Source organism: Spea bombifrons, chromosome 9 (assembly GCF_027358695.1).
Source record: "Spea bombifrons isolate aSpeBom1 chromosome 9, aSpeBom1.2.pri, whole genome shotgun sequence".
NCBI lineage: Eukaryota > Metazoa > Chordata > Amphibia > Anura > Pelobatidae > Spea > Spea bombifrons.
The window spans coordinates 39,626,651-39,641,743 of NC_071095.1; the positions used below are offsets into that span (position 1 = coordinate 39,626,651).

General features: G+C 39.7%; 1 protein-coding gene across 1 annotated transcript; it reads right to left on the reverse strand.

Annotated features, from left to right (window-relative positions):
- Nucleotides 1-9,560: 9,560 nt before the first annotated feature.
- On the reverse strand, nucleotides 9,561-14,534 carry JMJD7 (jumonji domain containing 7). The gene is made up of 8 exons (XM_053474463.1): nucleotides 14,440-14,534; nucleotides 13,497-13,650; nucleotides 13,140-13,393; nucleotides 12,617-12,673; nucleotides 11,699-11,794; nucleotides 11,371-11,447; nucleotides 10,396-10,555; nucleotides 9,561-9,788 (listed from the first exon to the last, which is right to left on the reverse strand). The coding sequence occupies exons 1-8, from the start codon at nucleotides 14,498-14,500 to the stop codon at nucleotides 9,697-9,699; spliced, it is 951 nt and encodes a 316-aa protein (XP_053330438.1). The 5' UTR covers nucleotides 14,501-14,534; the 3' UTR covers nucleotides 9,561-9,696.
- Nucleotides 14,535-15,093: the final 559 nt, after the last annotated feature.

A 15,093-nucleotide genomic window follows, 5' to 3' on the forward strand; every position in this document is an offset into this window, starting at 1 on the left:
GAAGCATGGCGGCTTTGAGCACTATACAAGTAGCCGGAGAAAATGGGTGAGTATCTAAGCAATTTATCAAAGCTCTGAAAACCTCCCCCTCAATTGGCAAGCGACTGGGGGTCTTAACTGGCTTGGTTTTCTGCAGACCTCTCAGTAAGGTCTTGACTGGGTGCGTAGCGATCAGTGAGGGTTTGTTAGGAAAATATAATGATATGTGATGCTGCACTCCCGTTAAATAAAGCTTAATTGAACCATATGAGAGGTTTAAGCTCAAATGACAGTACGCTGCGAAAGCCAGGAGGGTGGCAACTGAATACGCGTTCGTGGGGGCAGATGCTGCCACTAATCTGCCAAATAGGGACCAGGCTCTATCGTATGCCTTCCTGGTATTGTTGGACAATGCTCTCGTGATAATATGGCGAGCTGTGTGCGGATGCATCTCTATATTAGAATGAGCTCGTCGAAAACCGGCACAGTTGTTGGTGCTGCTGCCGCTGAGGGTTGGACCTTTAAAAACCTCTGAAAATTGAAACGCTATATTCTGTTCTCCCGGTACATGTGAACATCTAATAAAAAATGTATGATATAATGATAACCACGTAAGTTTACGCATCAACCCCATAATGTGAATTGAGGACGACCTTCCCCTATTGACGATCTCCACTGTGGCCATGTTATCTGTAAAAAAGGTGACTGTATCACCTGTCTACATGCTGCCCCAGACTGTCGCTGCAACCACAATGGGATACATTTCGAACAGGGCCGAGGTGTTGTGAAAGCGGGGAATCTCAATCATCTGCGAAGGCCACCTTTCTGCTAACCACTGATCCTGGAAAAATGCCGAAAACCCAAGGGATGGAGTGGCATCCGTAAAAACCCTTGGGGAAGAAAGAATGGGTTGGGAAATAAACATGGAACGTCCGTTCCATGTCTTAAGGAACCTGGCCCACATACGCAAGTCGGACCTAGCGGACTAACCTATGACCACTGCCTCCTCAGACGCATGGGACCCGACAGCAGAGACAGGAGATGGGAGATGTACGACCTGCCTTGAGGAATTATCCGCATTGCAAAATTAAGATGGCCTAAAAGGGATTGCAATTGCAGTTTGGAACAAGTTTCAGATCTCATGAAACTCTGCATTATATCCTGAATTCTCTTAAATTTCACGCTAGGCAGGCTGGCCTCCATCCTATTAGAATCTAGCACTATCCCCAGGAATTCTAAAGTGGTAACTGGACCTGCCGATTTATGTTGGGCTACTGGGATATGAAGCTCATTGAATAATTCTAATAACTTCCGTAGACTGCACGGGGATGCGTTGGGGGCCTCCACCAATAAGAAATCATCCAAGTAGTGGATCACTACCGGGCAACGGGAAGCATTCAGCAGGAGCCAAGTCAACGTCTCAGCTAAAGTGTCAAAAAAGTTTAGGGCTACTTCTAGAACCAAAAACTAATCTGGTTGCAGAATAGTAAACCCCCCTCCATTTAATCCCATGAAGATGCCACAAATCTGGATGAATCGGTAATAATTTGAAAGCATCTGTAATATCCGCCTTGGATAACCAAGCGCCCTTCCCTGCGTTGACTATAGCCTGAATGGTGTTGTCGACGGAGGCGTATTTTAGCGAGAACTCCTCAGCCGGAATGAGGGAATTAATGCTGGGGCACGCCGAGGAATAAGGGGAAGACAAATCCATAATGAGTCTCTTTTTATTGGAGAATTTGCTAACAGCAATACCCAGTGGGCTAACCCTCCAAACCGGAACGGGAGGGGAATGAAAGGGGCCGATGATAAATCCTTTAGCCAGTTCTTGGGACAGTAGCAAATCCACCGCATCAGGGTCTGATAAGGCTGACCTAAGATTCGGGCATTCCCAAGACTCCTGGGGCATGGCTACTACACCTGTATAGAAACCAAAAGCCAAGCCTTGGACCAGAAAATTTACTAAATCTGGAGAGGGGTGGAACTGTACTTACCCAAAAGGCCCTCCACATTAATCGGGGATAGTCATTGCTTAGGGAATAAAGTCCCAGGGCACATGGTCTGAGGGTGGGCCCTATGACATTTGATGCAAATGTGGAGAAGCCTGCACTGACTGAAATGGCAACCGCTAGCGTTGAAATTGTTGCAGATCTGGGACCTGCCTAGAAACGAGATAGGTCTACCCAATTTATCATGAGTTTTGGAAAGTAGTTGTCCTGGACGGGAGGGGGCGGACAAGGCGGCCGAGCTAGTGGAGGGGGGCTGTCGGTAGCCAGACAAAAATTAGCTACATGAGCCATGGACTGGCAATATTGACATGCCGGGGTTTTGAGACCAGCGAAATGCCTGCAAAACAATTCCGTGTCTACTCTACTCCAGTCAGTTGCATAGTTAAATGAGTGCTGCAGCTGCTTTAGCGGAAAATGACCCGTGATAATCGTAAAAAGCATTACCCCCATATTTATAGCCCAATTCCACCACTTTATATAAATATATATATATATCGCGGTTTCAGCCTACAGAATCACTCCGTGGGAGAGATCTCAGGCTCAGCAGCGCCCCCGCGATCACAGGCTGACAAAAACCAAGTAAAATATAGGTGGGGATTCCAATTAAAGCGCCTTATTAGGAAGAATGGATCTATGTCAGTAGTCTCCTCGGTGGAGGAGGGTAAATCCCTACTGGAGTGGAGCTTTAACACTCCTGTGCCAGCTGAAGAGTTTTATGGGAGATATTGTCCAGCAATAGCTGGAGGGCCAGTTTGTAAATCCCTGCTCTAGATCTTAAACAGAGAAAGTATAAAGGCATGTAATATAATACAATATAATATAATGGTATATTTAGTTCCCCTGCTGCCTCACTGGTTTCTCTATTTGTTGTAGAAACTATTGTTGGCATTGTCAGAGATGGACAACTGATTGGGGTTTTTTTATTTGTACTTTAGTTTGATGTTTGGAAGCTAGTTTATTTGCATTTAACCACAACAATGTGTCAAAGTTGGTTATGGATAACTATATTTCATTGTTTGTGACGGTTTAGTTGTAGCATCATGGTATAGTTTTAAAACACCATTCAAATAATGGTACAAGTTACCATCGCATCGATACTAGATACCTATTTCATTGACATACACCAACCGATCTGCCATAACATTATGTCAGTGGGTGGGATATATTAGGCAGCAACTGACCATTTCATCATCAAAGTTGATTGTGGTAGAAGCAGAAAAAACGGGCAAACATAAGGATCTGAGTGACTGACACGGGCCAAATTGTGATGCATCTCTTGTGGGGTGGTCTCGGTCTGCAGCGGTCAGTACCTATCAAAAGTGGTCCAAGGAAGAAAAAGCAGTGAACTGGTGACAGGCTCATTGATGCATGTAGGGGGTGGAAGGCCCATGTGGTCATATCCAACAGAAGAGCTTCTACAGCTCAAATTGCTGAAAAAGTTATTGCTGGTTCTGATAGAAAGGTGTCGGAACAACTGCATTGGAGTTTGTTGCTTATGGGGCTGTGTAGCCTTAGACCAGTCAGGATGCCCATGCTGATCTCTGTCCACTACCGAAAGCACCTGCTAGATACCACAGCACACCTTCAGAGGTCTAGTGGAATCCATGCCTCGTTGGACCAGGGCTGTTTTTGCACCAAGGGGGGGACCTACACAATATTAGGCAGGCAGTCTGATCGGTGTAAGTACAGGTCATATAAGTGATGAGATTAAACCGATTACCTTTTCATTGTATACATATTTATTGTTTTCATGCAAAAAAGAGAAATAATCACATAAATATAAACAGACAGGCATACAGGTAAAAGCATGTTAAAGTATATAGGTGTTGGGGGGTCCATCTCCAGATGTTTAAAGCTACTTGGATGGTTTGCTTGAATCCAGAAGGAGATGGGAGCAGCACCCCTCCACCCAGTCTTCTAAAATTTGCTTCCTTATACACTACAATGACATAACTTACAATATAATAACATAAAATGCCAGACTGATGGAAACAAAACACAAACCCTATTTTAACCCTGCTTGGTTGTTACCGGACCCCTGGGAAGGAGGGTCAAATGCTATCCAGAAACCTTTCCAGGGCCCCCTATGCTAGTTATGTCATGGCCAAACAGTCCTTCCAGATCTTACGTTTTTGTTTTGGAGATATCATATTGTTTCTACTAACCCTCAGTTCCATTTGAATTTGGTATCTTAATTGATTTTCAAATTTATACCACTCAAAATCCTTAATTTGCTTCCACTCTCTGGCTATAATTTTTTTAGTCGCTAAACAGCTGTTAATTGCAAACGTCACCTGAGACTGAGACAGACGTAGGGGGCCAACTTATATGCAAATGAAAGGAGGCTGGGGTTCTAGGGATGGTAATATTACCGTCCCTCTTTAGAAAATCTCATACTCTATTCCACAATTTGGCAACTTTTCTGCTATTCCACCAAATGTGGAGAAATGACCCATCCATTTCCTCACAGCACCAACAAGTCTTGTTGGCCTGTTGGAACATCCTGCCAATCTAGTGAGTACATAATACTATCTATTTATGACTTTATATTGTGTTTCTAACAGAGATAAGTCATGGACCCAGTTTATGATTCTGGCAAGAGGGCCTACCATTTGTTTAGTGGTATCTTAAAATTTAACTCTTTCTCCCATTTTGGGATACTTGAGATTATTGTTGATGGATGGTCTTTTAGGCCTACACATGTAAGACATTTAGCTAGTATTTTTTTAATCATTATGTTTTTGAAATATTCTGGAAAACTCTTTTATCGTTTCTCCCCCCGAGAGATCCAAATAGTTTTTTAGACAATTTTTATCCTGAAATATTTAACGATATTGGAATTAGAGAGGTTAAATTGTTGGTTCAATATGGCGAAGGATCTAATCCTGCCATCTATTAATAGGTCCTCAAGGACATTGATCCCTACTTGCTTACAATCTGAAAGATCTTCAATTATACACTCCAGCGTTTGTAACTTCAAAGACTTAATTTATCTTTAAGGCCTAGTTTGTTTTTAAATGCATTCCATACTGGAATAATTTTCCCTAGAATCATATTTTCTCTGGCTATCCTCATTGTCTCTGAGGAATTAATTGACCATATAATTTTAGGTCCTTCACCCCGCATGCCTCAGATTCGATTTGGTACCAACCTTCTTCTACGTTGGCCTCTGAGTGGGTCTTAACTATATGAGACAATATGCTAGCTTCATAGTATTGTTTTACCAACGGGAAGCTTGTCCCTCCTTTGGAGATCCTGGAGCTCAAAGTATATTACTGATCCATAGTCTACTGCCCTTCCATACATTTTAAAAACTTTTTTTGTACTAGTTCAAGCCAGCTAAGGGGAATAGACATTGCGACCATACGAAAGAGGTATGTCCACCTGGGCATGACATAAGTGTTAATGCGTCCCATTTCCATTCCATCAATAGTTTATTGGTAACTTTTAATAAATGTAGAAAATCTATCATAATGTTAATATTTCTGGGGATTTTAATGCCGAGATAGACATAATCTACTCTAGAATTTTCTATCCAAAAATGTCTTTGTATTTGGTCAGCACTTCCCTTTATCAACATTTATAAAGTGGGCTACGGTCTTATTTAAGTTCAGTTTGTAATTAGAGGCAAAACGGTACCTAACCACCTCTTTCATGAAAGCCATCATAGAATCCATTGGATTTATCAGTGAGACAATGACATTGTCTGCATACAGGGCTACCTTTTATTCCCCCCTCCTTAACAAAGTCCCTTAATATCCTTATTTTGTCTAATGTTAACAGCAAATTGCTCTAAGGACAAAATGTACAAGACAGGGGAGAGTGGACACCCCTGTCTGGTTCCATTCTGAAGGTTGAACCACTCTGCACAGATAACCGGTCCCACGACCCTAGCACTAAGGGACGAATACAAAGACGTTATTGCTCTGTATATCCAATCTGTTATTCCGAATGCCCTCAGCATGCTGCTCATGTACCCCCATCCTACCCTGTTGAACACTTTTTCTGTTCCAAACAAAGGTCAGAAGGGGGATATTATGCCTTCCTGCGTAATCCAGGGTATCCAATAGTCGTTTTACATTATTACCGGAGTCCCTCCTCGGGACAAAACCAATGTGATCTTTGTGGATTATGGAATTAGGGCCGATTTTAATCCCTCCGCCAATATGGTTGAATAGCGTTTCACATCCATGTTAATCAGAGAGATTGGTCTGTAGTTTGTTACTTCCTTCTTGTTTCAGGATAGGGAAAATATTAGCCTGGAGCATCTCCTTAGGGCAATGACCTGTCTGAGAAATGTCTCTAAAAGTTTCTAAAAGGCAGTCTATTATGTCCTGCTTGAATATTTTTCAAAAAATAGTTACTAAACACGTCAGGGCCCGGAGATTTATACGTTACAAGTTTATCTTAAATTTTTTTTTTCTCTAGTGGTCTATTCAGAATCTGTTTCTGCTCCTCAAATATGCTTGAGATGTCAGTTTTTGACACATATTCTGTTATATACTCCTCGGAAGGTACCTTTGGCAAAGTATATATATATATATTTCTTGTAGTAATCTCAAAATACTCCTGCCAATTTATCAATTCTACTATTGGCTCGCTTTTTTTTTTATTGGTTTATAATAAATTGAATTCCATTTTTTCCATATTTTTGAATACTATTTGATTGATTGAGTTCTGAATATCATCTATTTCCTTCATGCTTTTGGCTGATAGATTTAATTTATTTGCAGAAGATAGGTTGTAGAGGGAAATGTATAGATCTGACCTTTATTTACCTGACTTTACCTTATTCATCTTTTAATCTTAATGAGGTGGCCCTCTTATAACCGCTTTGTACGCGGTCCACCTATTAGAAAGCGTCGTGTCTTCTGGTTTATTTTCTAAGAAGAAGAACTTGGTCATCTCTGGGATGACGTCCTTATGGTTTATTTGGGTAAACAAGAAAATCATCTAAACGCCAAGTTGTTTAATGGGGCCTATCCAATTTGTCCTTTAATTCAAAGATCACCTGTGATCTGACCATAGATTATCTTTGAGGGTAATTTCTTTAATTAGTTTTATCAAAGTTTGTTCTCCAAAAACCATATGAATTCTAGAGTAGGTTTGATGTACGCTCGTGTAATTTTGCCTCGCCATCTCCTATAGCAGCGAGCATACCGAGAGTTTTAAGCATACCAAGTTTTAAATTCAAGCTCACTATACATGTCAGACACACATGATCAGAAAGAGAGACTCTATTGTACGTCTCTTCTACTACATTCATGCCTGGGTGACCAAAATATAATCAATCCTAGATCTTACAAGACCATTTTCAAAAAAAAAAAGTAAAACATTCTGTACGCTTTTGGAGATATTTTACCGTATCCAGAAAACCGAAATCTTCAATAATTGTCTGTAACTCTTTTCCAGAGCTATCTACCCCACCTCCGCCGCCTATTCTATCACCTTCCTTAAGGATACAGTTAAAATCACCCAACAGAAAGGTAGGTTTCCTTCCAGAAAGGAACATTCTAAACTCTAAAAACTGTACTCTCAAATTTAAAGTAAACAATTAAAGCCCTCCCCTTTTCAACGTCTATTTGTTTCAAAACAGTGAACGAGTTGTTTTTAAACAAAATCCCCACCCCACTATTCTTATCTAAACTATAAGAAAAACAACAAGGTCCCTTTGTCCAAACAGCAGACCGCGGTGGTTCCTGTAAATTGGTGTCTTATAAACAAAGGATGTCATAACCTTTGGAAGAAAAACAGTCAAACAAAAAAGCTCCATGCGCAGTCCCTTTAATGCTCCTCACATTTTGCGAGACAATATATAGAGCCATTCAAAAAAGAAAAAGGTCTCTCACGTTGGTTTATTCAGCCCTTTAAGTGACCACTTTCGTTGTTTATTTCTTTGTGGGGTGAAAGACCCTCCAAATATATAAATTGGCACTCAGTGATATTTCTAAATGCTCTTGAGTTTTTTTCTTAAATTCTTTGGGACATCTTTATGAAGGCCCACCTTCTTATTTAGCTCGATATCCAGTTGAAATCTCCTGCAATCAGCAGAGCGCCTTCTTTAACCTTCTCCACTTTATCCAGGATTTTGGAGAGAACCGTCAGAGGGTCTGTATTTGGCAGGTAAATATTGACCAGCATAAATCTCATTTACCATTCCAACCCAGATCAGGAAATGTCCCTCTGAGTCTTGATAGGTATATTTTGTCTCTATTTTCACCCTACTGCAGAAAGCTATTGCCACTCCTCTTTTTTTTTTCCCTTTCTTCTGAAGAAGAGTAGAAAATTTGAGGGAACTGTCTACCTCCCCACCTAAGCGTATCCATTCTTCTCCAGAGGGTCTCCTGAAAAAAAGCTAAATCTAGCCTCTCCTTTCTCAGAAAATCATATACTCTATTTCTTTTTATAGGTGAATTTATAAAAATTAGGCCCTGAACATTAACTGACTGGGGGCTGATCCCTCCTCCCACCAGGCGGCCCACCAAGCATAAGTTTGCCACTTCCATCAGCCGGACAACATAACACAAAATAAGAGGAGCAAACATCTCTCCTCTAAAAACATTTACACAAAAAGAAAAAAAATAGCCTATACTGACCAAATATTTTGCAAGTAATACTCCCTTGTGAGAGGTTGTGTCAAATCACAAATTACTCTGAAGCTCCCAACGAACAATTCAGACGGGGTTGGTTTTTGGCTCCCCCATGTCCATATGCCATGGGGGGGGGGTTTGGGGGGATTAATACAATAGGTTCACCCATTAGTGTTATCCATCCGTTCTTCTCTTACCAATATGTCTCTTATACTACACCTCCTCCATTTAAACCGGATATCTTATATCTCTTGGGAGAACTTTCTCAAATTATAACCCAATAAATGTGTAATATTTCATTTATAGGCATTTGTATTAGCTAAAAAACATTACGATTCCATACGTAAATAATTTATACACTCTCAGTTAACAGCCATATGAGCTAAAAGTGTTACCTTAATAACCATTTCTATTCCATATTAAAAAAAAAATACAATAAGTTTACCCTTTAATCACAGTTTAATAAGACAGATCCATACCTATACAAAATGAGGTGCATAAGGGTAAACTGTAAACTTTTTTTTTTAAATAAAGTATGGAAAAGCCCTGGTTGTGAACCTTGTCTTCTATATTATATATTATATGCACCATGGGAGAAGCCGTCTTGACCTTTTGTTCCATAATATTCTTAATTATTCTTCTGTGTTATATTATCTCTACAATATTAAGTTGCTGAGTGTTGTTCAGTAAGGACGTGTGCAGTGAAAGGAGATTCAGGTGAAAGGAGTGTCAGCGGAAGACTTTTTTTTGCAAACTTCAGGTACCCTAAAGTTAAAAAAAACAATATTGCTAATAAAAATGGAAAGACTACAGTGTTAATAAATAAATGTATTTATGTTAAAAATTATATTACAGCTCTCCTTTAATTATGCTAGCGGACGTGCAAGCCTCATAATTCACCCATCATGAAGACTCTTACAGATGTTGTGTTCCATATGAGGTTCTAGTATCACATTATATATAATGTATCACAATACAGTGCCAGGAGTCTTGAAGCGTCCTTGGGCTTTTCCTTGCAATAAACCTTATTGGCACGTCTTTTTCATTATAACGTAGAGAACACTGAGCATTTTAACCTTAACAGGAGGCTGCGATCATTCCCACACTCTCCATCCTGATCACCTCACACTTCCTACGACCTTAGTGAGAGCATCAACAAGTTGGAAGTAGTGGTATCTAATATCATATTCCATGTCATACCAGTAATTCACTGTAAGAAAAAAAGAAGAGAAAATTAACCAGCTAATATCCCACTGGTTGCAACAATAGAAATGTTGTGTATACTCATATTCGTCTTGCATACAAGGGTGGTTGACAGAAAAAAATACAACACGGAATAAGAAGTAAATCAGAAATAAAAAGTGAAACAACACGTTTAGAAATGCCATGTGAATAAAAAAAAACATATACTATTGTTTCTTCTTTATATGACTTCCTGGCTCTCGGCTTATCACATGGACAGATCATGCACGTAGATCAGGTATGAATTCTTGCATCCGCAGTAAATCGCTTTCATGGGTGATCAGGCCCTCAGGTGTGCTGCTGCTCAGTTAGCCAGTTAATGGCAAAGCCTTCTAAGACTGCATTAAAAGCTTGGGCCACAGAACTTGTTCAGGACTATGGCAGCGCCAATCTTAAATACACTGCTGTATGGGACATCATAGAGGCTTTTCAGTGGGGTGAAACTTTCACATATATTGACAACTGGAGAAAACATCTATAATCCAGCAGTGAATGCTACCCTATCTGGTGCTCATGGTTTTTTGGGGAACAAAGCAGTGTAAAATATGGAGGTATGGCTATACATATATTCTTACCAGCAATGCAGCCGTGAGACTGACGGACGTGGTGAAACCAAAGAGAAGGCAGATAAAGCATTTCCCCTGCTCTCAACGTACAGTACAAAGGTCTTGTCTTTTCATATTCTGGGTACAGATTCAAGTCTGGGTCCAGTGGGTCAAGAGGAATCCAAGGAACCTTCCAAAAAAAGTTAGCTTCATAAAGCTTAAAAGCACCAAACTGCAAAAAGGCACAAACACACAGGGTAATTTATTTCAGATATAAATGATGCTTTGGTGCATAAAAATGCAGTTTATGCACCAAAGCCTAAATCCCTCTAGACCGTAAGCTCGTTTGAGCAGGGCCCTCCTCACCTGTTGTCTCTGTAAGTCAATTTGTTATGTAACATACTACTTGTTACATCCTGTCTACCCATTGTACAGCGCTACAGAATTTGATGGTGTTATATAAAACAATAATAATAATAGGTCAGCTTCAGACTGATTTATACATTTCAACATCAGGGAATCAGTGCAAACCTAGCAAATACCATCTAAAAGCACCTATATGAGGCAATACTGGCAATTCCGTCACGCTATATGGCCATATACTACTTAGCCCACCACTATGTCAAAGTACCCCAATCAGAGACACTGCTTTTTAAGCCCTTTCTGGATACCATTAATGAGGCACCTGTGTGGTAGCTGGGGCTGCTCAACAACAGAGGTCTGGTCAAAACAACTATACACAAATGGGAATTACACCCTAAAGAGCATACAGTGAGATTCCCAGAAATACAGAGTAACTGAACATATCATTTTTGTCCCCATTATAATGAGTGGTGCAATGCTTGGAAGCCTGGTCAAGCTCGGGGTGGTCAATTAGACGACTTTTCCAACTTATAGAACCCACAAGCTGCCCAACTTCTACTAATCTATTACGGCATTGAAAATGGTGTATGGTCAAGACTACTGAATAGTGCAAGTCAATAAAACTTTTCTGTAAGCCATTACCTTCTCTGCTCCTTCTTGGTCCAACACTTGAAACGATCCATCTTCATGAACCTGGTATGTCGCTGGCTGGTACATTTCTTAAAGTGCCAATTGGTAAAAACAGATTAAACATGGCACTCCCTTGGTAATCTTACATTGATTCTGTCCCTAGTTTGTTCTGGTGTATCACAAATTCAAAGAGGCAATAATCAATTAAATACCATATTAAGCAGTATATGGACATGTTGGACTACACTTAGACATAAAGCTGTAATTATACCTCTGCAAATCCCTGTTATATGACCAATGTGTCCCCAGTAAGTTAAACAATTGATAGAGGCAGATTTACCATATGGGATAAAAGGGCGATCGCTTGGAGGATGAAGGATAAAATGTTTCTCCCCAGAAATCACACAGTACAAGTTCTCATAGTGATCTTTATGCACTGGAAGAAAGACACTCAAACAAATCACATAATAGTAATTGTATTTACAGATTAGAACAACAAATACATATGTGTATTACAGGCCCTTTTGTGTATACCATGGTAGCAGCTATATTTCCTCAGTTCATTAGGGACACTTCAGACATCACATGCATTATATTGTAATATGATAGAGGAGTGACATATTTTCCCCGCAGCAATGTATGGAGGGATTCACTGGAATCTCAAAGCTGGCATGAACAGCGGAGCATGGGTAAGTGGATTTACCCTACAGAGAACTTTAAATATGCATGTTATATTGATGGGGCTGTATGGGACACAAGACGGTCCCTTTAGAGATGGGGATATAATGAGAAAGAAGAGAGATGGGGATATAATGAGAAAGAAGAGAAATGGGAATAAAGGGGAGCGATGATGAGAAGGGGAGATAAGAAAAGAGATAAAAAGGAAAGAAAAAGAGATGGAAAAAAGGGAGAGATAAACAAGGGCAGATAGGGGGGATATAGGGGAGAGATAATCAGAATTGATTAACACTTATTTTTCTCATATCTTAAGGAAGAAAAGAGCATATCTAAATATAAATATTTATATACATTTAGATTAAACAGGATGGGTGCAAGGAGTTTTGTGCCTTCTCAGATAGAACCTATGTGCTTCCTTAAGATATGAGAAATAAAACATTGAACATTCTCATTATGTACGAATTTATGATATTGTTTTGATAATAATGTAACAATTTGCTAATGTTCAACAAGTATAAATAGCATGCTTTTTATAAATCTTTGGTATACTAACATTCTTTAGGTGTAGACAGATACTTACAGGAGGTCACTGCTGCGGCCTCTCCGAGCCAGAAGTTAACAGCATCTGGCATTTTTCCTAGATTAAAATAAATAAAATTGGTTTGATATAGAACAGAGTTAGAATGGAAATGACTAATCAGATTATTCGTAAAATACAAGCTGCTATAAGAAAATTTAGTAAATATAGTATGCTTTGTGGGAAAAAGATTAGAGTGTCTAAAAAACAAACAAAAAGGCACAAGTGAAATATCCTTGTAAAACAGTCTATAACTAATTTCTATATGAATTTTATGAGCATTCTATAGGTGTAAGGTAGCGTGAAAGTGTGGTTTGCTGGTTCCTTTGTATATACAAGGAAACCAACAAATATAACCATGAAACTAAAAAATAATTTAAGGAAATTCAAATTAACCCCTAAAATACAGAAACATGTGTGAGCAAAAAAAAAAAAAAAAAACTTAAATGACATACAAATCTGCGAGAATGAGTTATATTTATATGTAAATATAGTATTTACAGGACCCTGGTCAATTATACATTACCCAGCGCCTCGCTCATCCATGGTATGTGGCTCTCCATGTCCCCCAGGAGCTCAGGGAACTCTTCTGTGAGATTGGAGCATTGTTTCTGGATGTAAAACACACCTGGGGGCTTCTTCTTCTTCTCTATGATATCTAGAACATCTGCTAATAGCAGTGATCTCTCCTCAGGCATGACAAACCTATCGTCGTACACGGCATCAGCATAGCCATTTGGGGTTACGGCCACGCTCACAACCTTAGAACCTACATGTGTCCTTCACAAAAAAAGAGAGAGAGACTTGAGTTGTGCTTACAGACAGCTGTGCCTAATATATCTCTTACACAGAGAAACAAACACGGCCAGTCTGATTTCTTTACCGTAGGTAATCGGCAGTCCACTTGTGGAGTGCTGGCCAGTGGCTCAGAGCATTGCGGATGATGCAGGGTCTGTTTGGGCACAGCCATTCTCGATAAAATTCCAATGGAGAAGGAGGTTCTTCCAGGTAAGGGATGCTGTCAGTAACTTGGAGTTCTGAAAAGATCGTAACTTCATTTTTGTTGGCGGTTTAACACAACAAAATACCTTCTGTAGATATGTTTCTGTGTGCAAAATAGTAATTTAGTCCAATTTTACTTTTTTTTTTTTAATACAATCGTCATCTTTACTTACATTGAGCTTTCGGTGAGACAGCTGGATAGACACAGTCATTTCACAGCACGTACACATTGATTATAGAATACACGGCATCTCAAAAAGACGTCACCAAACCCATTCTATCTAAATGCAATTTAAATTTCACAGAACGTCTGTATCACCAAGCAGTGAAAAACGTAAAACCGAACATTTTCATTGCAATTTTTAGAATTGTCCAATAAGAAGGGGCATTCCATTGGTTGCTATGGTAACAACATCAATATTTCAATATGTCACCAGAATCATGTTTTGATCACTCTCTAGATTGTAAGCTTGCCATAATGTAACGTTTAGTCTGTCAGTTCTAGTTTTGTCATACCCTTTGAATGAATGGACTGTAAAAAGCCATGCATAAATTGTCACTATATGAATAAAAGTTAGTAATAATAAGAACCCACGTACTATCTGGGAGGCTCAGCAGCTTGCATTACAGGTGTTTAGCTGACATGGTGTTAAGTTCAACCAATGCAAATAGCCATCAAAAACCTATTTGTATATGTGTATTTCAGTCACTCTGGAGCAAGCATACATAGTTCATAAAGTCACAAAGCGCAGACCTTGCAGTTAACTGTGTGGATATTATGTGGAAAGGTTTTATCTGCAGTTGTACACAACGTTTCCTCTTACCTCTAACCTCCTGGGAGAAATCCTCTAGACATTTCCACATAGAGTGTCCAGAAGCTGCCATCACCTCACAGGAAGAGGAGATGCCATGTGCAGTCCAAGACTGCTTCCTGACACGCCCACTTCACATATTTCAACCAATCACGTAAGGCATGCTGCAAACGAAACGCAGCAAACTCGTAGATTTTCATGGCAAAGCAAACGAAATTCTGCAGCGCCACCTGCTGGATTCTGGACTAATACGGTCTGTCCACAGCAAGCTTCGTACAAGCCCCAGGGGTTGGAGATTTAAGTTTTGACCCAGCTAAAGGAACACCTTATTATAATCAGTATTTTAAACTCCTGTCAGTGGGGAGTACTTTCAGTCTAGTGTAGGGGAAATACAGCAGGGGAACACTGCCACAAACAATTAACTATTTCATAAGTAATGTATACAAAGAGGAGGGGGAGATGCACTTTTATGGTGGGTAATGGGTACGTAAAGATCAGAAGACAAAAAAACATAGGTAGATAATTTGGCAAGGTGAATGGCTATTAGACTTGTGCATTCGGGTTCCAACAAATTGCAATTTTAACAAAATGTGTATATTTCGGCAACTTGTATGAATCATAGAAAACAAGATGGGACCCCCAAAGAAAAACAAAAACAAAGCAAAT

Excerpts from the sequence above, each read along its gene's own strand:
- JMJD7 (XM_053474463.1), bottom strand. The coding sequence starts at position 14,500 with ATGGCAGCTTCTGGACACTCTATGTGGAAATGTCTAGAGGATTTCTCC. Across the intron at positions 13,651-14,439 it reads TTTCTCCCAGGAGGTTAGAG|AACTCCAAGTTACTGACAGC; the intron begins GTAAGAGGAAAC and ends CGATCTTTTCAG. Across the intron at positions 13,394-13,496 it reads TGGACTGCCGATTACCTACG|GACACATGTAGGTTCTAAGG; the intron begins GTAAAGAAATCA and ends TTTTTTGTGAAG.